The 21666-nt window shown below is 38.9% G+C and overlaps 1 protein-coding gene across 9 annotated transcripts in view; it reads left to right on the plus strand.

The window, feature by feature from the left end:
• Nucleotides 1-21666, plus strand: part of APC (APC regulator of WNT signaling pathway) — an 84337-nt gene that overhangs the window by 40306 nt on the left and 22365 nt on the right. For all 9 annotated transcript variants that reach the window (XM_061443062.1, XM_061443065.1, XM_061443064.1 and 6 more), the window contains exons 3-7: nucleotides 10368-10452; nucleotides 11388-11589; nucleotides 16355-16463; nucleotides 17225-17338; nucleotides 20430-20513. In XM_061443062.1, coding sequence (XP_061299046.1) covers nucleotides 10368-10452; nucleotides 11388-11589; nucleotides 16355-16463; nucleotides 17225-17338; nucleotides 20430-20513 — 594 coding nt within the window. The remainder of the gene's footprint in view (nucleotides 1-10367; nucleotides 10453-11387; nucleotides 11590-16354; nucleotides 16464-17224; nucleotides 17339-20429; nucleotides 20514-21666) is intronic.

Genomic DNA, 21666 nt, shown 5'->3' on the forward strand with positions numbered 1-21666 from the left:
ACTGGAATGGCTTGCCCAAGGAAGTTGTGAATGCTCCATCTCTGGTGGTGGTCAAGGCCGGGTTGGGCAGAGCCTTGGGTGACATGATATAGTGTGAGGCATCCCTTCCTATGGCAGGAGGATTGTAATTAGATGATCTTAAGGTCCTTTCCAACCCGAACAATTTTATGATCCTGTGTTATGGCAACCTTACTGTTGAAGAGAGATCTTCTGTTAGTAGGTACCCCTTTGCCCCTGATATTTTTTACCAGCATGTTTCCTCTTGCTTCCTTATCTATCTTTCTTTATTTGTGTGTTAAATGTAATGATGTGCTGTCAAACTGTAGAATTCAAACTGAAGAAAGTGTAGTGATCTTTTGTTCTGTTTTTTGGTTCTGTGGTTTAGGTTTTTTTCTCTTCCTCCAGGTAGATATCTGCATTGCTTACCAAATTTGTGTGCGTATATGTAATTTTTAGGTGGAGAGAGCAGGAAGAGGACCAGGATGGGAAGAAGGTTGTTGAGTTCTAAAAAGACAATAAATGACATCAGGAATGCTGACAGGGAATGGTTTGTCTCTGTCAATACCAGATCTAAGGGGCATTGAATAACATTATCAGATAGCAAGTGGAAGACAAAACAAAACAAGGCTCTGTTCTCATTGTCTTTGCCATGGGAGCATTTTGATGCCAAAAGGAGGTAGTACCACCTGAGATGGGGTTTCAGGAAGTCTGCAGGTCAAGGGCAGCTGAAAGCTGGGGAGAGGAGAGACAAGAGGCATGAGAAGCAGGTTTTGGTTTGTTCATGTGTACTTACTGGGTCCCTGCTGTTAGAGGGAGGATATTGGTCTGTCTCAGTGTTAAATACAGTGTTTGCTCTTTGTTCTGTTCAGTTTTCTCCAGCTGAGTTATGCTCCTTTAAGAAGGCGGGGTGGGTGAGGACGAATTTCCATCTGTTCTAGAACTCCAGGGGATTATGAAGGAGAGTGAGAGGGGCCTCCACAGGCTGGAAGATGGGTGGTTTTGGTCGGGGGTGAAGGAAGGATGCGATCTGCAGCAGCCTGTGAGCCCGTGGGTGAAGAAGACATCCAAAGAACCTGCACAGAGTAGGAAATGGAGACCTCTACATATTTGTGATGGAGAGCCCTTCCTCAGTGATTGAGAGCCCTTCCTCAGACCAGGTAATGCTCTGCAGTTCACATCTGGTCAGAAGGGTGCAGTAAACCATGGCTGGATTGTACTGAGGCTAAAGAATAGCCATGGAAGTCTCTCCTGAAGTAATTTTTTCTTTGTTTGAATGGCTTATATTTTTAATTAAAATATTATGTAATTATCTTGACTTAATAGTCTAGCATTTTGTTTTGTTTAAAAACTTGTCAGCCTTCTTTGGGAGCTCAACAAAATGTGTTAATGAAAAGGTCTGAGCGGATCCACCACAAAGCTCTGGTCACCTGAAAAGTAGCATGCTCTGCAGTGTGTTACTTTTTATGTTCCTGGAGAATGCTGTAGTCAAGAATTTGTGAAAAGCATTGTTGGTGAAAATTTGTTAGCTGGGACTAAAATGTATGGTCGTATGACTTAAAAAATCTGGTATGAGGTGGCACTTTAACTTTGTCACATCAAAAAGCGCTAAGTTTGGGGTGATGGATCCTGGTTTTGGTGAGTTTATTTTTGTTTCCTAGGAAACCAGAGTTGTTAGATTATTATATAAATGCCCAGAGAATTTGGATAATTAAAGTTGGCAGTATGCTCCCATAGTTCCCTTAGAATTTATGAAGCAGTTGCAGTGCATCACGATTATCCTGTGATGTCAATACTATGTCTGCTGCTGTGAGTCAGCAGACACGTTACCATTTTTTTACTGTTACCCTCAGTTCTGGCATGTGTTTTTTTAGCACCGTCCTAGTTCTGCCTCTGCATGCCTGGCTTACAGCTATTCAGAGAAGAATCTCATTTACCTGAACACAGATGGTAGTAAAAGAAACTTCTTTTGCTTGCTGCTAGCAGCAGTGGAACATTAATTTTCCTTAATTAGCCTGTGTTTCACCAACTGATGAGAACTTTCTAGCATGCTCTTCATTTGCTCATTGCCATGCAAGTAGTGTATGACAGAAAATGGTGCCTCTCTTAAATCTGCCCTTGTCCTTGCATTGTTTCCGTGCATCTTCCAGCCAAGTCTAATGAGTCAACTTCATTTTATCTGTCTGATTTTTCAGTGTTCTGTCTGATGTGGCCAAATTTAAGGGAGCTTTTTGTACTTTGTGCTCCTGGCTCTTAGGTTTTGCATGGTACTGTGCACTTTGCTGATTTAACAGAGCTTGTTTTCATTCTCTTCTCTAAACTTCCATTTTTTTTAAAGCTTGTTTTGATACATGCTCTGTCTGGGACACAGAGGCTTTGTCTTGACTTCTTTCATACTTCACTGACTTTTGTGTGGCCCAGCTTTAGCAGGGCTTTAGGCATGAACATAAATTACAGCAGACACTAAATGGAAATGAAGAAGTTTTGAAGTACAGCTCAAGGTGCAGTGGTAAATGAGGAGTTTATATACAAAGTTTCCTTCCTTTTGAGAAGGAAGCTGTGGGAAGGAATCAATGAATCGAAAGCAGAAATTAAAGAAATTTTTGTGCTGTTCTTGTTTGTGTCAGTTTACAGTGGTGTGGGCATTGCAATGAATCTGACCCCCAGATCTGTACTCTGCTGCTGTCACAACATCACAAACATGTGATAGAAATAAACTACAAAAAAAGTAGTAGTATGGACAATAGAGGGTTTTTTTTTTCCCTTTTAGGTGAAAAAAAAAAAAAGGCATTTTATTTGGGTTTGCACATTCAGACATTAGGGAAACGACAGCTTTAAGGTAGACAGTGCACCCCGATTTTGTCAGCTCTTTTGTACATCCTGATACAATTTCACCTATTCTACTAAAAAAACCTTTTAAAGTTAGCATGCTCAGTGGTCACAGTGAATAGAAATATGCCCAGGCATAAAATTGTGTTGTTTTCTATTTTACCCCTGTAAATGAGGTCTTTAAACACAGATTCTCAGATCCTCATATACAGAGAATCTGAGAGCCAGGTATTTCTCTTGAAAGTTACTGCTTGACCAAAATACAGTCAGGGGGTGGGGGTGGGGAATCCAAACCCCAAAACTGCCCCCCCCCCCCCCGATTTTTTTTTTTTTTGACAGTGTTTAATCTAAAACCCTGCCCTCTCAGCTGGATTTTTTTGCTGAACCTTGAATGAGGGGTGATCTCACTACGGTCACATAGTTCATGGAAATCGCATGACTGCAATAACCTTCAGAAATGGTCTGGAGACAGCTGATCTAGTAGGAATGAATTCAATGAGAATTGAGATACAGACTTCACATAGCACTGTGCATTCAAGACGGACAGTGCTCAAAATCCAATTACATCCAGTACAACCTACCAAAATATTTTGATTCAATAATAAGATGTATTTTGCATTCAATGTTTTATTATTTTTTATATATTGAATGTGTTATCAATGAATTATGTTTTATATTCTGAAATAATACAGATTAAAAAAATCATTACAAGCTGACTGCCTTTGTTATGCACAGTAATGAATCAGCTAGCTGTAGAAATTTCACATTATACCTATTTGATAATGCAATGGATAGATCCTCTAAAAATAAAAGTAATCTTGAAGATACTAATGTGTATTAGTCATTTGAGAAATTCTAATGTGGGAGTGGAAGAAACTACCATAAGATGAACTGATTTTTACAAATCGTGTCAAATGATGAATTCTGGGCAGTAGTTCTTTTCAGTCACTGCAGAATTAATACAGTTAGACATTTGCAAATAATTCTTTTTAAGCTCATGTGAGGAAAAATGTGGTTATAAGTCAGTTATAATCTTAGAAACAACAGATTTAAAATATCAGTGAATTTATATAAGCAAAAATGAAGCAGCAGGGGCATTATATTGTGTTTGATTTGTGTCTTTTTAAATCTGTTGCTTTGATTTCACAAAAAGTAATATTTTTAGCATGATCTTTGTGATTTTAAGGATTCTACCAGAATCCAAATTGGACTGAAAATGGAATAAAAGATTTGATTTTTAATGTAGAATCATAGAACAGTTTGGGTTGCAAGGGACCTTAAAAGCTCATCTAGTCCAGCTGTAGTGGGTTCAGCAGCAGCAGTCATGTAACTCCCAGTTACATCCCGGGCATGACGTGCTGTGGTATGGAATACCTCTTTGGCTAGTTTGGGTCAGGTGTCCTGTCTGCTTCCTCCCAGCTTCCCCTCCTCCCTGGCAGAGCATGAGACTCAGAAAGTCCTTGGTCAGAGTAAACATTACTGAGCAACAACTGAAAACATCCGTGATATCAGTGTTGTGTGGAGGCTGAAAGTCAAAAAACACAGCACTGCACCAGCTACTAAGAAGGAGAAAAAAATGACTGCTACTGCTGAACCCAGGACACCAGCGCACCTGCGGTGAACAGGCACATCTTCAGCTAGGTCAGGTTGCCCAGAACCACATCCAGCCTGGCCTTGAATTTCTCCAAGGATGGCGCATCCATCCACGACCTCTCTAGGCAACCAGTGCCATTGTTTTACCACCCTCATTGCAAAGAATTTATTTCTCACATCCAGCCTGAATCCCCTCTTTTAGTTTAGAACCATCACCCTATGTCATGTTGATAGAAGACTCGTTTTACTGATGGTTAGCTGAAGCAAACAGCCAAGTTGAACCTTAAGCATAACCATATATATGTCAAGAAGAAACAAGACAAAGGGTGAAGAATATTCTTTGTCTGTTCAGCTCATTGAACTGGGAACCGTTCCTCAGAAAGTCAGAACAAGGTAAGAGAAGCCAACCATAGACCCTTGGGGCCCTCACTCAAGCTGCACATGCTGTAGGGGGTAGTAACCTGTGTTAATTGGTTCTGGGAAAAAATTATAACATGTATGAGATTTCTACGAATTATAGTGTATATGTATGAGATCAGTGCTTAGAAGCAAGAAACCTGTAAGAATTGGCATGCGCATTAGGCAGAAGTATCCCCTGCGCATCTGGCGCTGCAATAAATAATGCCTGCTTGTTAATGCTACATTGGTATTAAAGAGTTTTCTGACTTTGGTGACAGTAGAGGATCTCCTCCATGCTCTTGCCAGGAACAGAGTTGAGACTGGCTGTCCTGTAGTTCCTTGGGTCTTTCTTTTTCCCCTTTCTAAAAAGTTTATGTTATCCCTTTTCCAGGCAGCGGGAACTTCACTAGACTGACACAACTTCTCAAATATGACAGATAATTCCTTGGCAACTTCATCCACCAGTTTCATCAGGACCTGTGGATGCATCTCATCAGGTCCCATGGACCACCAGGTGCACGGTCAGGTTACTTAGATGTTCTTGAACCTGATCCTCTCCTGCAGCAGGTGGTTCTTCATTCTCCCAGTACTTGAATTTGGCTTCTGTGACTTGGGCAGTGTGGCTGGAGCTGTTGCTGGTGAAGACCATTGAGCATTTTGGTCTTTTCCATGTCCTGTGTGACCAGGTCTCTCATTTCCTTCCAGAGGGGAGCCACATTTTTCATTTTCTTCCTGTATTCCCAATGTACCTGTAGAAGTTTTTCTTGTTGCCTTTAATGTCCTTGGCTGGAATAGCTGGAAGTCCTTTGTACTGCTCTTCATGCGCTTGCTTTCTAACCTGTGATTACTCCCCAATTTCTGGGCATCTCTTGCTGGCACCCGCAGCAGACTGATAGAAGCAGGATGGATTGAGGTTCCTGTCCCCCAGCAACTTTAGTTTAAAGCTGCCTTCACCCGCTTGGCTAGCCTGTGGTCAGGGATGCTTTTCCCTTTCTCTGAGAAGTGGACTTCAGTAGAGCAGCTTTCTCAGAGTAAGTCCCATGATTAGGTAGCTGAAGTAGTTGATCTGTCAGTGGGCTTGTGCTAAAAACTAAATACAGTAGTTACAGCAAGTGACAGCTCTTGATCGTGATGGCACCAAGTGTATATTTTTCTGTCAGAAAGTGATATTGTTTGAGATTAAAACGAACATCATCTTTTTACATAATAAGTGCTTTCCTCTTTCTGCAAGGTTAATAGTTACATTGCTCCATGGTTTCACCTCAGTCAGCAGTGCTGTCATCATTGCTGTTGTAATTTGGGTTGAGCAATCAGAGCAATTGCTTGGCAATTTGGAAGGCTCTCACCAAGCTTGATTAAGCACCAGTGTAATTTGCCAGAATGCATAGGAATAAAGGGCCTCTTCCATAGCTCTCGCCAAGCCCCGGAGAGTCTTTTACCATGTGTGATAGCATTATATCAAGGTCATATTAAGCTCCAGTAATTCAAATTTCATATAATTAAGTTCCTATCAGCCTTTTATGATGACATGGCAAGATGGGTTGATGAGGGCAGAACAGTAAATAAATCCCCCTGATATACCTGAAGGCTGTGCTGCCATTCAGCTTGACCTCAGTAGGCTGAAGAATTAGGCAGAGAGAAACCTAATGAGATTCAACAAGGGCAAGTGTAGGGTACTGAACCTGGGGAAGATGAACCCAAAGTACCAACACAGGCTGGGCTTGACCTGCCAGAGAGCAGTTCACCTGAGAAGGACCTGGGAGTACTGGTGGGTGACAAGTTGATCATGAGCTGGCAGTGTGCCCTTGTGGCCAGGAGAGACAGTAGTGTCCTGGGCTGCACTGAGTGTGGCCAGCAGGCCAAGGGAGGTGACCCTCACTCTGCTCAACCCTGGAGAGGCCACAGCTGGTGAACTGTGTCCAATTCTGGGCTCCTTAGTACAAGAAAGGCAAGGAGCTGCTGGAGAGAGTCCAGTAGAGGGCCACAAGGATGAGCAGGGGTCTGGACCATCTCTTACGAGAAGAGATTGCAGGAGCTGGGCCTGTTTATAGTCTGGAGGAGACAAGACTGAGAAGGGATCTCAGTATTGCATATAAATATCTCAAAGGCAGGTGCCAGGAAGATGACTCCAGGACTCCTCTCAGTGGTGCCCTGTGACAGCACAAGGAGCAATGGCCATCAACTAAACCAATAAGTTTCACCTCGACATGAGGAAGAACTCTTTAGGCTGAGAGTGGCAGAGCACTGAAACAGGCTGCCTGGGGAGGTTGTGGAGTCTCCCTCTCTGGAGACATTCAAAACATTCCTGTGTAACCCGCTCCAGGCGGCCCTGGCTTTGCAGGGGGGTTGGACTGGATGATCTCCAGAGGTCCCTTCCAACACAAGTGATTCTGTGGTTCTGTGTTTAGGAAGGGTCATGTAAGACCTTGAACTTAAGTTTATGATACCTGTAAATGCATAGAAAATATTACTGTGCTGTCCGTTCATCATACTGTTTCAGCATCTAAGTCTTTCCTTGAGTTTGGGTGATGGATGTACTTCTAGTATATGTTATCTTTTTTTCTGCCCTTTTAAATAATACTTGAATCAATGTGCAGCAGTGGCTTGAACTTCAAAAATCACTTCCAGTTTAGAGTGAAATTGTATGTAAAGTTTTCAGCATGTTACACTAAAATATGAGTACAGATGTTCCATCAATATTCTCATTTAAAAACACTGCTGATGTGGTTAAAAATAATAGTTCTCAGTCATTCAGTATGCACATTCCCATGCTATATGTTGCTAACTTTGATGCTTGTTTACTATCTGAAATTTTCTATATCTGTGCAGTTAAAGATGTTTTTATACGCAAATGTTGTAAATGTAGTAGCAAAGGTAGGCCTCACCTAGAGAAACCAGAATGAAGGATAACTCAATTTGTGTTTGTTTGCAAACATTGAAAGAGGCACAAAGGGGGGTGTGGGTGTATGATAGGAATGTTTCTTCATATGGGCCCAAGTATAGTTACTAGCTGAAAAGGAGAAACAGCTATGAAGAGTGTCTTATTAGAAAATGATTGATACAATAGCTTTTATTAGAAGTCTTTTAAAATATAGACTGATGTTTACCTTTAAAAGATTAGTAAATTTCAGCTGATACTGGTCTGTGGATGTATCTGGCATACTACAGCTAGTGATTTTTTGTATTTAATTATCATGATGATTTTCATGCATTTTGGCATTATCTGAATACACAAACTTTCAGGAAAGTGCAGACAAGTAATAAGACTTACACTGTTCAAGGCAGGGAGCAAGTAGTGTATACAGAAGACCAAATGTCTGTGACTTGTGTGAATTGTTACCAGTGCTCCTTTTCCTGCCAAAGGAGATATATCCGTCTAAAAAAAAGAAAATCGTTTTATGGATACCATCTTTTAAAACATTTCTGTATGTGGTTGTTAATATTTATACACAGAGTTCTCAAAAAATTGAATATACTTTTAAATCTTGGGATTTTAAATCTGGCAGTGTTATTTCTCTGTAATTCCTTTCTTTATTAGCAGTTTGAGTAAATTCACAGCCCTTAAGCAATTCTGCCACTCAGCTGGGTGCTAAGTACTGGGTGTGTACTATAAGTTAAGGTGCTTTTCTTAGTGATTTTGCAGTTACTTGCTTATAGGTCTGATCTTTTTTATTATCCGTAAAGTAGTTTTAAGGTCAGGACTATATTCATAGAGTCCAAGTAACAAAATGACATTGTTTCTGTACTTCACAGACAGTGAATACAGTGACTTTTTTAAAATAATGGTGAGTCATAGGGCCAGTTCAATTTCCAAAAGCATTCTTCTGTACTTTTGCAGTAGGAGGAGATATACTAGGTTGTATTTAAGTGACCGTTAAAATAATTTGACTTGCATTCTTTGAAAGAACAGAAAAAAAATCTGCAGCCTTCCTTATAAATGCTCTTAGTTTGCATATTTTTTCAGTAAGTCACTACTAAGTCAGGAAATAATTTGCTTAGAATAATGCTGTAAACTGCTTCTAATGTGCAGTATTATTTCCACAAAACAGTGTAAACATAATTAGTGTATCTGCATTCCAGGATTCCTCTTCCAAGAGTACCAGCGCCTAATTATATCATGGGTGTCTGTAGTGACCGTGCTGCAACCATTTCCTCTGGGTCTAGTGCTTGGAGATATTTCCCCAGAACCCTGTTCTTTACTCAGAATCCTTTTACTTTCTTCCCCTTCCCGCCATGGTACAGATACTTCAAATACTGAAAAGGTCAGTAGTGTATTTTTAAAGAATATGTTGACTTTTTGTAGATGCCATTTTGTCTTCTTTGGAAAGAGCAAAATGCATTTAAACCAAAATGCATTTAAAAGGTATCTTTTGTGCAAGTTGCAAGAGATAAACAGGTATGGTAGGTTCTTAAAAGAGCAAAACAGTGATCTTTTGTTTGGAGAATCTTTTGAAATTGTCTAAACTTAGTTTTCAGATCTGACCAGAAGCACAATTCTGGGCATAGAATCTATGTATGAAAAGTATGGGAGTACCTTTCATTATTCAGAATTGTTTTCGTTTCCTGACTGTTGCTGCTTCTAAAAATATTTTCCATGCTACAGTATGAAACATGGTATTTTAAATTCCAGTAAAGGCTTTTTGCCTTTGCACCAGTCTTTTGAATTTGTTCTTGCTATTGATGTATCTGCCGTTGTGGTACAGAAAAGGCATTCACTAACTTGCATTTAATTTTCTACCTGGATTTAGGCCATTGAGCATTAGGGACCTGCGGGATTGCAGGCCTCTTTTACTGTAGTAGTCATTGTTTACTGCGAATCTTTTTGTGCTTTATAAGTATGTTCCTTCAGCTATCATTTTATCATACATAGTGTGAATAGCACACAATAATATTCTTGGCTTTGAAGCTTCAGCTGCAGGAAGGATTCATAAATCTCTTGTAGGGGTGGTGGTAGTACTAGTAGTAATAAACCAAATAGTAGGGCACCATAGGAAATCCCAAGTCTTTTCCTCATAGATGCAAAGATGGTAGCAGTAAGAATAATGACTTTGTGTGCTTACTTACAGTTGTGCTGGGGCCTCAGAGATAATAAATCCTGGGGACTACTTCTGCTCTCGTATCTTTGAGGTTTTAAAAGTGTGGATTTGAAGATACTTTTGTAGCTTTTAGTTATGTATCCAAATTTTATTTTTACAAGACTAATTTTTGATACATTGGTGGAGAAATTTGACTAATTATGCTGTACATCTATTTCTTCATTTGTAAATTTGAAATAACTGGCATTCAGTTTGAGAAGAGCTTTTAAATAAAACAACAAATAGACTGGGCTACCGGAGAGGATTAATTATTCAGGATATACTTTATAGTGTGACAGTGCTTGGGGAAACACAGTAGAACATACATGATGACAAAATTATGACAGTTGATCACTGCTCACATGAAATAAAGTTTACATGAGTATCAAAATAGCTGTTACATAAATGTGCCCTTGAGGACAGAGTAAGGTGTATTATTGTAAAGATTCCTTAATTAAGCTCAGTTTCTTACAGGAGGTGCTGAAACAGCTACAAGGAAGTATTGAAGATGAGGCAATGGCATCTTCTGGACAAATTGACTTACTGGAACGACTTAAAGGTAAATCTAAATCTAGAATTATGTTTTAAGTGGGTTAATTTGTTCTTCTGTTACTTTTTCTTTGGGATGAAGTTTTCTAACTGAGCTGCATCTTCATTCCAGCACTGATTTTGATGGTTGGGCATAGTCTCAGTGCCTCTTATTTTCACCAAGCATTTTTAGACACACTCTCAAAAAAAAAAAAGTGTTCTTTGCTGCTTTTATGCTTTTACTACTGTTAACCTAGAGCTTCATATAAATTGCTTTTGATGGAACTTACATTTCATGCAGTTCTTCAGAAAGAAAAGATAAATTGTTTAAGTTAATGGATTAGTTTCACCAATTGTCTAAAATTGTTTGCATGCCCTGCCCTCTCCATATCATATTACTGGAACTGTATCTGTCATGCTGTAAACTGAAGCCCCCTTCCCTAGAGCAGATTCTGGAATGTGTATCATCAGATTACATGGATGTGCAGAGCAAGCCCAGACTGCTAACTTTCTGTATGCATCCATTGTACCTACTACTGAACTAGAAATACCACAGCAGATGTATATATTTAAGGGCCCTGTTGTGAACAGTACTGTCATCATTTACGAGACAGTGAAGCATCTGCAGGATCTCTAAGAAGGAAACTATTAGGAAGTGGGCCAGAGGAACAGTTCATATGACATTTCTGCAAAACTCTTGTCCATTCCATAGGTTCTCTGGGCAAGAGGCAGGCAGGCTTGTGTGGAGATACTCTTCTGGTTGTCAAGATTGCAGTTTGGTCATCTGCTCAAATGTGTACCATCAAGATTTTTTTTTTCACATTATGTTCTTCTGATATCCATGCAAAATTTTTCCATCAAAAAATCATAGATTTCTGTAGGAAAGAAGAAATTAAGATGGCAAAGATCTTTCAGATTCATGCTGTTGAACATCAGCTCTGGAAATGTTTGCTCTTTATTATCCAGAACTAAACTTGGAAAGTACCAGCTTCCCTGGAGTGAGGTTACGGCCAAAGGTTTCCGTGCATTCATCTGGGAGCCGGGAAGGGTCTGTGTCAAGCCGTTCAGGAGAGTGCAGTCCTGTTCCCATGGGATCATTTCCAAGAAGAGGATTTATGAATGGAAGCAGAGAAAGCACTGGTTATTTAGAAGAGCTAGAAAAAGAGAGGTAAATTCCTTTGTTTATTTATCCAGTATGAATTGACTTCTAATTTTATCATGAAAGTTTACTGACACAGCTAGTATTTAGCTGTCATGCATATGCTTTGATCACTAGTACTTTTATCTTGACAGGTAAGGAAGACAGGAATGTACAGCAAATATATATATTAAAAATATATACATTAAAAAAGAATGCACACCAAAAATATATATATGAAAAAAAATATTAAGACACATCGTACAGTTTCTCCCGCTTCTTCCTGTATGCGTTTTGTTGTCATTCTTTGTTGGCTGAAGGTTATTTTGTTTTATCAGCAGATTGTCAGCATGTGAGATATACTTAGGGCAGGCAGAGCATCCCAAATACTGCCGTATCTCCTCACCACTGTTGACAAGGGCTGAAACTCTAACAGTGTGATGGTGCAATCTTTCTCTTTCTTGCAAAAGCTTGTAACTGCCATAATTGGTTGATCAGTTATTTAATATTAGCAGCAACATACCTGGTGATTCTTCTCTCAGGAAGAGTGTCTGCTGAACAAAAGTATTTACTCTTATCTTCAAGATGAGGATTCCATCTGATGTTTTGAGTTGACAAAATCATGGAATTTCTTTTCTTGGAAGGTGGTGGTATCCATTTAATAGGAAGAACATACTTTCAGGACATAATATAGATTTGTAGCACTTTATCAATCACCTAAAAAGGAAATGTGAAAGTAAGAGACATGCAGCACTTCTCACTGAAGACATCTTTGTATCTTAAAACAAACCTGACTGAAATCCCAGGTGTTTTCAGAAGCCTGTCTGTAAGATACGGTTTCTTGAAGATTTGGTCATTGACTGCTTGTCCTGGATTCAGCTGTAACAGTTATTTTTCTCCTTCCTAGTAGCTGGTGCAGTGCCATGTTTTCGCTTTAGTCTGAGAACAGTGGTGGTAACACACTGATGTTTTAGTTGTTGCTCAGAACATTTACCCTCATGAAGGACTTTTCAGTCTCTCCTATTCTGCCAGTGAGGAGGATCCCAACAGCTGACTGTATTGGAGGCTGAAATCAGCCTGATTGATGAGAAGGATTCTAAGGTTCTTTAGACATTTTTCTCCATGGTAAAGACAGCTTAGGCAGTGAACTGGTCTTTGTTCCAGATAACAGTGAAAAAAGGGATAAGAAAAATTTAATTTCACATGAGCGTAGGCAGTGTTACTGTCACAGCTGACAGGGTAAAGATTTGTGCTGTAGAGATGATCTATAGACACATGGCCAGATCTCATCTGGCTTTATTATTAGTGACATGATGGATAATCCAAGCTGCCCTATTTTTTGTACTGTTTCAGGGAACATGTAAGAACATGTAGTGCATAGATGTGGACCCTGGGTAGCCACATGAATCAGAAGAGGGTGGAGTGTAGGGGTGTAGTGTAGGACCATGCATCTGAAATCACTAGCTGAAAGAAAATTGTCCACTTATTTTCCTATACTTAGCATCTGAACTTGTTTGGCATGCTTACTAAGTTTCTGTATTTCTGAGCATATGTATAAGTGTGGTGTTTCCTGACAGAACGTTTTTTGATCGCTGACACAGACTTTCAAAGAAGTCATGGAACCTGACAAACCTCAAAATATTAAATGATTTAGAATAAGTAACATTTTTTGGAAACCTGCAGCAGGGGAATGTTTCCACTCGGTATCTTAAGACAGTAGCACAATGCATGCTGCTCACAGGCAGTATGGGCCAAATGGTGTATTAACTGTGTGTCATCTTGGCAGATTCATGAGAAGTTTATTAATAAACTAATTCACTAGATGCTTATTAATGTAAACAAGAAACAAGAAGAAAGTACTGAAATTTGTTTTGGATTGGAAAAATTGGTTAGCTTGCCTAACAGTGATTTTCTAAAGCAAAGAAAATGAATCCAATGATTCAGTTACCAGAATGAAGGCAAAATTGCTTCTTTCTTGTTTGCTTATCTCTCCTCTAATCTGAAAGTCAAAAAAGAAAAGGGAAAAGTGGGGGTTATGTTTTTAGATTGCCAATTTAGAATACAATAGTCATTAAATGTCTTCTGCTTTCTGTCTGGTTATTTCCATGTGTGTTTGGTAATACACTTTATCAGCAACAGAACTTTTCAGAGTACACTGCAGATTACTTCTGGTGTTGGTTTGCCTTTTGAAATTTTCAAGGTTTTTTTCATCACCTGCTAATTAAAGTGGAAGTATTAATTGTAATTTACATAATGCAAGTTGAGTAGCATATAGTTTGTTTCTCTCTTTTAGCTGGGAATAACATTGGCATAACTATGCAGAAAAGATTTTCAAAAGAAGAAACCAATTTTCTGCAGTCATTCAGCTTCCTATATTGTTGGGAGCTTCAGAAATACCACATTAGAGAAGTCTTTCAAAATACCCATGCTTTAGAAAAAGCAGTTAAAATTGGAAACCTTTCGTTAACTGATAAAAATAGTGTTAAGTTCCAAAAGCTTGCTTCATTTGCCTCGCTGCATTCTGATTGAACTTGACAGTGTATGGGAGAGAACAGAATTTTCTCTGACACTGTGAAAGTCCTGATGTAGACAGTTTTGGGGTATAAAAAAATGGAATAACTGCACTGGGTTTTTCCATCAGTTCTTTTTCCATGACTAGTAACAGCTCTTCCGCCTTAAATGTTCTCCAAACCACAAGAAGTTCCAGGAGGCTGAGAAAGTTATTCTGGTTGGTGTAGTATCTGATAGCAATATTAAGTTCAGGGTGCAGCTTACCAGACACATCTACAGAGACTTGCTGCCTGTTTTCAACGAAATTGAAGTGCAATCTGCTTTACGTATATATACACACGTATATATACACACATGCATATATAGCAACCTGCTATATGTAACCTGCTGTACCAACCCTATAATAGGCTTAGTGCTGAGAGACCTTAAAGACATTGTTAAAACCTTGGATTCTCAGAGAGCAGTGAGAAGGACTAATAATCTCAAATAAGCATTACTCAAGCAAAATTGCACTATTAAGTAGAGAAGTCACCCTCAGGTCATGCATTATAGTCTTTACAGTGCACTGATGGTTCCTAAATTCTTTCCTTGCTTCTAGCATCCATTGTGCATGCCAAAGCATATTGAATGACTGTGTCTCGCAAACTGAATCCCCTTACATTTTACAACAGGAACTTAATCACACGTTCACTTAGCTGAAAGTAAACCTTCTGGGTAATACTACCAGTTCTTTGACATCCAGAGGCAGAATTAGTCCTCTCACATTTGCAGATCCTCATATGGTAAAAATACTTTCTGTAAGGATTGCATTAATAATGCTTTTGCAAATTTGATTTCACATACTGGGCTATGATAAGTTTCTCTTGCAGCTGAAATGAGGGACCCTGTCAATTCTAATTTTCCATTAGAATAGTAGACAGGTCACTTGCATTGGATTATAAATGTTAAATCATCAAAACTATTTTGAAACATTTTTAAAGCAGTAACCAAGACAGATCCTCTAAAACAAGTATTTTTAAATTCTTCCACATCAAGTTCTGTCTTGTTGAAATTTAATTATCATCTCAAATCATGACTGGGATGCCTTATCAAAGTAGTCAGGGGCTGTGGTTTTGTTCTTGATGACTTACAGTAATTATGCGTAATGTGTTCATATGTTATGTAAAGGTTCATGTGGCTGTTGCTCAGTTTAGAGTTTAGAAAGGGGGGTGCAGAAGTTGAGGGATGGGAAATAATACTGGACAAACTTGTACTGCAGCAGTCTCCTGGCTAAGTGTTGATTTTAGCTTTTCCGTTAATGACCGATATTAAAATGTCAGAAGGAAAAAGAGTGCTCTTGGAAGGTGTTTGTAAGAAACTAATAAATGTGTATGAAAAAAACCCAGCCAAACAAACAACTACGAAACCCAAAAAAAACCCCAACAAACTGAAAGAGTTGCTTCTCTGTATATCCCTACTAGCCAGATTTTGCCTGGAAATGTTACTGTGTGTTTTGGAAACTTTTGAAACAGTGCTATAAAACTATATTGATAAAATTTACAACTATATAAATGTAGTTCACGAAGGATTTATGAAATAGTATGTAAAACTTCTTATAGTTTTTTTTCTTGGTAGTCTGCATATATTCTTATATTTCTTACATGCTACTTAGGTATGCTTATGATAACCATTTAAAATGTTTTAAACAGCTGTCAATGAATCCTTTCTATAACATTTGATGGAAAATACTCTTAAAGTATTTTTAATACAGAAATACCTTGGGTTTATGTGCTTTACTCATAGTTTCGGTATTGTTAACAAAGTTAGTTTGTAGACACTTGAAAAGGTTGATGGGATAATTTAATTCAGTAATGTGATTCAGCGATATATATGCTCCTGTAAGAATCAGGGCTTTTCTTAAATGTAGTTTGATGTATTGTACAAAGCATATTGTCTGAAAGAGGCAGGACACAACATAGCACACAGCTAATAACTGGGTTTTGGTTTGGCAGAATGCCTCTTGGCATTAGATTTCAAAGTAGTTTTGTGGAAACATACAGGTATTTTCCTCTTCTATAGCTATGGACCTGATATACAAGAAACTAGTGACTTCCTTAGCATAGAAAAATGGGTGGTGTTTTGGGCCAGGGAATTGCACCCACCTTCCCAAATGTCTTCTTAGTGCCGCCTTCAAACCTCGTTTCTCGTTCAGTCTTTTTTTAATGGGTATCAATGCCTGTTTCTCTACTTACATGTGTTAATGAGGTCTTAATAGCGAAACATTTCCCACTTCTGTTTTTAATAGATCTCTTTTGCTTGCTGAGCTTGAGAAGGAAGAGAAAGAGAAGGACTGGTATTATGCCCAGCTTCAGAACTTGACTAAAAGGATTGATAGTCTCCCCCTTACTGAAAATGTAAGCAGCTTCAGTTTGCTTGGTCTTGTATCTGGCGCTATGATCTCTGTTTGGATGCTGTGTATATTTAATGAATTCGGTAATGCACTCTACTATCATTTTAATCTACGAAAAATTTTATTTACTATGTAAAGCTAATATAGCCTAAATAATGCATTTTTTTCATACATAATTTTGCACATTACAATTCACAACTATCAGTATAAATGTCAGTGATAGAGGGGAAGACTGAAAAATCCTTTTGAAAAATTAATTACTTGTCAGTCTGCTTCTTCAGCTCTGTCCCCCAAAGGTCTTTTCTCTATCCAGTCTGTTACTTAGTGGATTATTTTAGTTTTGAGAGGCAATATTAGCCTAAGAGACAATCTACACAGGAGCTCTTAATAACAGCAAGTAAACTGGAGCTTTAGCCTATGCAGCTATTGTTGCTCCAGGCTTTTCCTTTGGTGTCTCCAAACTATTCATAGTCAAGTCACCATTATCAAGGATAATGAAGATGTCCGACTAGTAGCCAGATGTTCCTGACTTGTGATGAATGATAACTGTCTCAGTGTTTATCTTCTATATTTATTATTTGACAAAACTTGCAGGTATATATTCTTGTTTTAATAATGCAGTCTTATTTTAAGCACCTGTTAATTACGTTTTGTTTGTTTATGAAGTTTGCTGTGAAAAAGTAACTGTTCTGCTTTTGTTCAGAGAAGTACATAGTTAATGTAAATGCTGTTTGCTAAAATGCCCTCTCTGTACTTCAATTTCAGTTCTCCTTGCAAACAGATATGACCAGAAGGCAGTTGGAGTATGAGGCAAGGCAAATCAGAGCTGCAATGGAAGAACAGCTAGGTACTTGTCAGGACATGGAGAAGCGAGCACAGGTATAGTTTGCCTTTCATTACTAGAAGGAATAGAAAGTTTTCCTGCGTTTTTCTTAAATTATTGGTAGTTGTATTTTTAAACTGTGTGTAAACACAGTGATAGCCTTAGAGGATTTAGTTAGCCGTTCAAATACAGAAAGAGGAATCAGAATATAAGTAGCTACTCAGCAAAAAGCAGCCTCCTCTGCCTGTTTAAAAGAAGACCTTGCGTAGACAATTTCTCCAAAAGAATATATTTTTTATTATTATTTGCTTGTAGTTTTTTTCCCATTTCAGCTTCAAACAAACATGTAGTTGCAATTGCTTTATTTTGCATCACTCATGATGGGTTTTATCATGTTTTAAGTTTAAAATAAAATCCAGCTATTGTTGTTAGGTTTGCTTAACCAAGAAACCATGTAGCAAGGAATCATTTTTGAAAACAAGGTATTCAAGTAAAAAATGTTGCTCACATACAAGTCTGGGAGTTGTTTGCTCACCTAGAGTTGTTTGTGTTCACAATGAGGTACTATTCTGAATGCAAATCATGTTACATACGTCTGGACATACAACGTAGAATGTAATTGTATGGAACCTGTAAATGAAGTAATCAGTTGTTTGCTGGTTATAAAAACTATACCCCCACTGCAGCAGAGTGACAATTTGAACTATTTGTTACCAGTTACTTCCAGGGATGATAAATAACCAGCTTGGTAAAATAATCCGTTTTATTTGTTGTTTTTTTTTTTATGGCAAATATTACAACAATAAGTCCTTTCAATAAAAGTAGTCTTCTTAGGCTCTATTTTTCTCACTAGGTTTACCCAACACAAAATATTGCTACCTAAGAAACATTTCAAATTAATTTTTTTGTAATTAGAAAAACTGCCTGAAATGTTAAAGGGAGCAATTTAGTAGGACTTTTCAGAAAATTCCTATGGTTAGAGCAAAACAAATACCCTGTAATTGTCAGTTATGTACTTAAAAGCTGTGTAGGAATTTGTCTCTATAGATGTACTCAGACAGACCCAAGTTTAATCTGCCTGGATATAATAACTGGCTCTGATCTGGAAGCCGTATGGCTGTGTTACTGACGTTTAGCAGCAGTGGTGATGACCTGCATAAATTCAGCTGTGCAACTTGTATCATCCGGTCCTGAGTGAAAGTAGAGCAGACTCAGGATTCACTGTGGATGCCTAGATAGCCCTGTTGTAGAAGAAAGTGTTAGGACATTGACATGAGAAATTCCAGGAAAGTTCTGTTGTTATTAACAAGTTTAAACTAGAGTGAGGTGAAATAAGCTAAGTAGAATAGGCTTGGCTGCTGGCAAAATTCTGAATGCACTGAGGCAGAGAATAGATTACGTTTTCCAGAGAAAGGATTTGACTATAGTTATGTAACTGTGTGTTGTGGTTTAAACCCAGTCAGGTAACTCATTCACTCACTCCCCCCCCCCCCCCCCCCCCCCCTTCTTTCCTCCCCCTTCTCCCAGAGGGAAGGAGAGGAGAATCGCAAAGAATGCAACTCCCACGGGTTGAGATAAAAACAGTTCAGTAACTAAGGTATAACACAAATCACTACTGCTACCACCAATAATAACAATGATAAAGGAAATAATAAGGGAAGAGAATACATCACCTCACCACCAGCCAACCGATAACTTGCCCCCCCCCCCCAGCCCGACCAAGCACCGACTGACACCTCCTCCAACCCTGCAGTCTGAGCCCTCCCGGCTAACTCCCAGTTACATCCTGGGCATGACGTGCTGTGGTATGGAATACCTCTTTGGCTAGCTTGGGTCAGGTGTCCTGTCTCTGCTTCCTCTCCGCTTCGCCTCCTCCCTGGCAGAGCATGAGGCTCACAAAATCCTTGGCCAAACCAAAACATCATTGTTATCAGCTCTGTTCCCAAGCCGAAAGTCAAAACACTGCACTGCACCAGCAACCAAGGAGGAGAAAAATGACTGCTACTGCTGAACCCAGGACACTGTGAAAGCAGTTAAGTTGTCCCTGAAATAGTTGTTTTTAATTATGTTAGGGAAAAAATGGCATCAAGAAGATACTGAAATGTTTTAGGGTTTTATCCTTTCATTGTCCACTAGATACACAAAGCCTTTCCTTTTTTAGTATAGCATTGTAGATGTTAATCAGGTAGAAGAATTGGGATTTTTTTTTTTTACCTGTGTGTCCATTTGATTAACACATAAAGACCCCTGTTTAATCAGTTTGGTGTTCATATCAGCTAGTGATATGATTTGGCTAATTATTTTCTCTGCACTTTTAAAGTCAAATACTGTCAATACAGTGTTTTGTACAATTACATTATCAAGCTCATATAGGGATATTTAACTTTATATGCCTACTGTTTCACAGAATCATAATGCACCCTGTGCTTTGCAGTACAAGTTGGATGGAGGATATGTATCCCATAATGGTTGGGGTTTTTAACATTCCCTTTATTAACCAGAGATGGTTACAGTGGGAAACGAGTAGCAATATGGCTGCAAAAGACCCTGATTCAGAGATGTCTGTAAAATCCCAGACAAAGCAAAGGAGCAGTATATAATTTTCTTCATATGTAGCCTGTTAAATTACTTGAAATTTGTGGAAGCCAAGTGTTCAGAGGCTGTGCATAAGCAAAACTCCCAAATCATTATAGTAACTCAGTGTAATAAAAGTCATTTGGGATTCCATACCTTTGTGACACTCTGTAAATAAAAATTTATCTCAAATCTCTGTATTGCAAGTAAAACTCTAACATTTGGGATGAAAGTCAAATAATTTGCTAAAGATCTGCACAAAATGCTCGTTTCAGAAACAGGAAAATTGCGGAAGTTAACTGCCACATTTTTTTATTTCAGTGTGTATTGTGTGATGACCTGTTACGTACAAATGAGTACCAGTTTTATTGGAAACCCAGCTACTCACTACGTTTTGAATGCTTGCAGTCGTGCCTGTGTTTTATTGTGAAGGGCACTTGAATTATCACATGAATGAAGTAATTCTGTTTTGTAGTCAGCAGTATTTGCAAAGAGCTCTTCATATTGTTGTTCTGTACAATAAGTAAATGGAGTTTTTTAACAAAATCAAACACGAAAATGTATTCATTTCAGGCAAGGGTGGCGAGAATTCAGCAAATAGAGAAGGACATTCTCCGTATACGACAGCTTCTACAATCACAAGCCACTGAAGCAGAGGTTAGTGAGCAATTATTTGCCTTTGATTATGGTATGTGTCTTTTTCTAAAAATCAAAAAACCCAAACAAGTAAAATTATTTTAATGTGGTCTACGCAGGATTATTTCCATCAGCTAGTGATGTCACAGTTAATCAACTAGTCCATATATGTAGGCTCTTAATTTGCCCTCTTACCAGCGAACTGAGGGTAGAATATTTGGTCTCAAGAGAGCAGAGTAGAGGGGCAGGATCACCTCCTTCGACCTGCTGGTCACGCTCCTTTTGATGCAGCCCAGGATACGTTTTGCTTTCTGGGCTGCAAGCGCACACTGAAGCTGCCTCATGTTCATTTTCTCATCAACCAGCACTCCCCAAGTCCTTCTCTGCAGGGCTGCTCTGAATCTCAAGTAAGAGTTAGTAAGCCAGTGATACTGTAGTGAGTTTAATCACCAACCAGGTAAGAAGTTTCAGTGTATGGACATGGAAGCACACAGAAGCTTAATTTAATATACCAAGTGTAGTTAAACACATTAATTGAGAGGGATTCAAGAGCATTGTTTGTTAAGGTAGTAGATTCTTGAGTCTGAAAAATTAGTTTTGGGAACAAAACTAATACTTTGAGAGTCATCATGCTTTCATAGAATCACAGAATAGTTAAGAGTTGGGAAGGACCTTAAGATCATCTAGTTCCAAACCCCTTGCCATGGGCAGGGACACCTCACACTAAACCATGTCACACAAGGCTCTGTCCAACCTGGCCTTGAACACTGCCAGGGGTGGAGCATTCACAACTTCCTTGGTCAAGCCATTCCAGTGCCTCACCACCCTCACAGTAAAGAACTTCTTCCTTATATACAATCTAAACTTCCCCTGTTTAAGTTTGAACCCATTACCCCTTGTCCTATTACTACAGTTCGTAATGAAGAGTCCCTCCCCAGCATCCCTGTAGGCCCCCTTCAGATACTGGAAGGCTGCTATGAGGTCTCCACGCAGCCTTCTCTTCTCCACGCTGAACAGCCCCAACTTCCTCAGCCTGTCTTCATATGGCAGCTGCTCCAGATCCCTCATCATCCTCATGGCCCTCCTCTGGACTTATTCCAACAGTTCCATGTCCTTTTTATGTTGTTGACACCAGAACTGCACACAGTACTCCAAGTGAGGTCTCACAAGAGCA

Source organism: Pezoporus flaviventris, unplaced genomic scaffold, assembly GCF_033815535.1.
Source record: "Pezoporus flaviventris isolate CSIRO_AGI_PZ_B2104156 unplaced genomic scaffold, CSIRO_AGI_Pfla_v1 ptg000285l, whole genome shotgun sequence".
In the NCBI taxonomy this organism is placed as follows: Eukaryota; Metazoa; Chordata; class Aves; order Psittaciformes; family Psittacidae; genus Pezoporus; species Pezoporus flaviventris.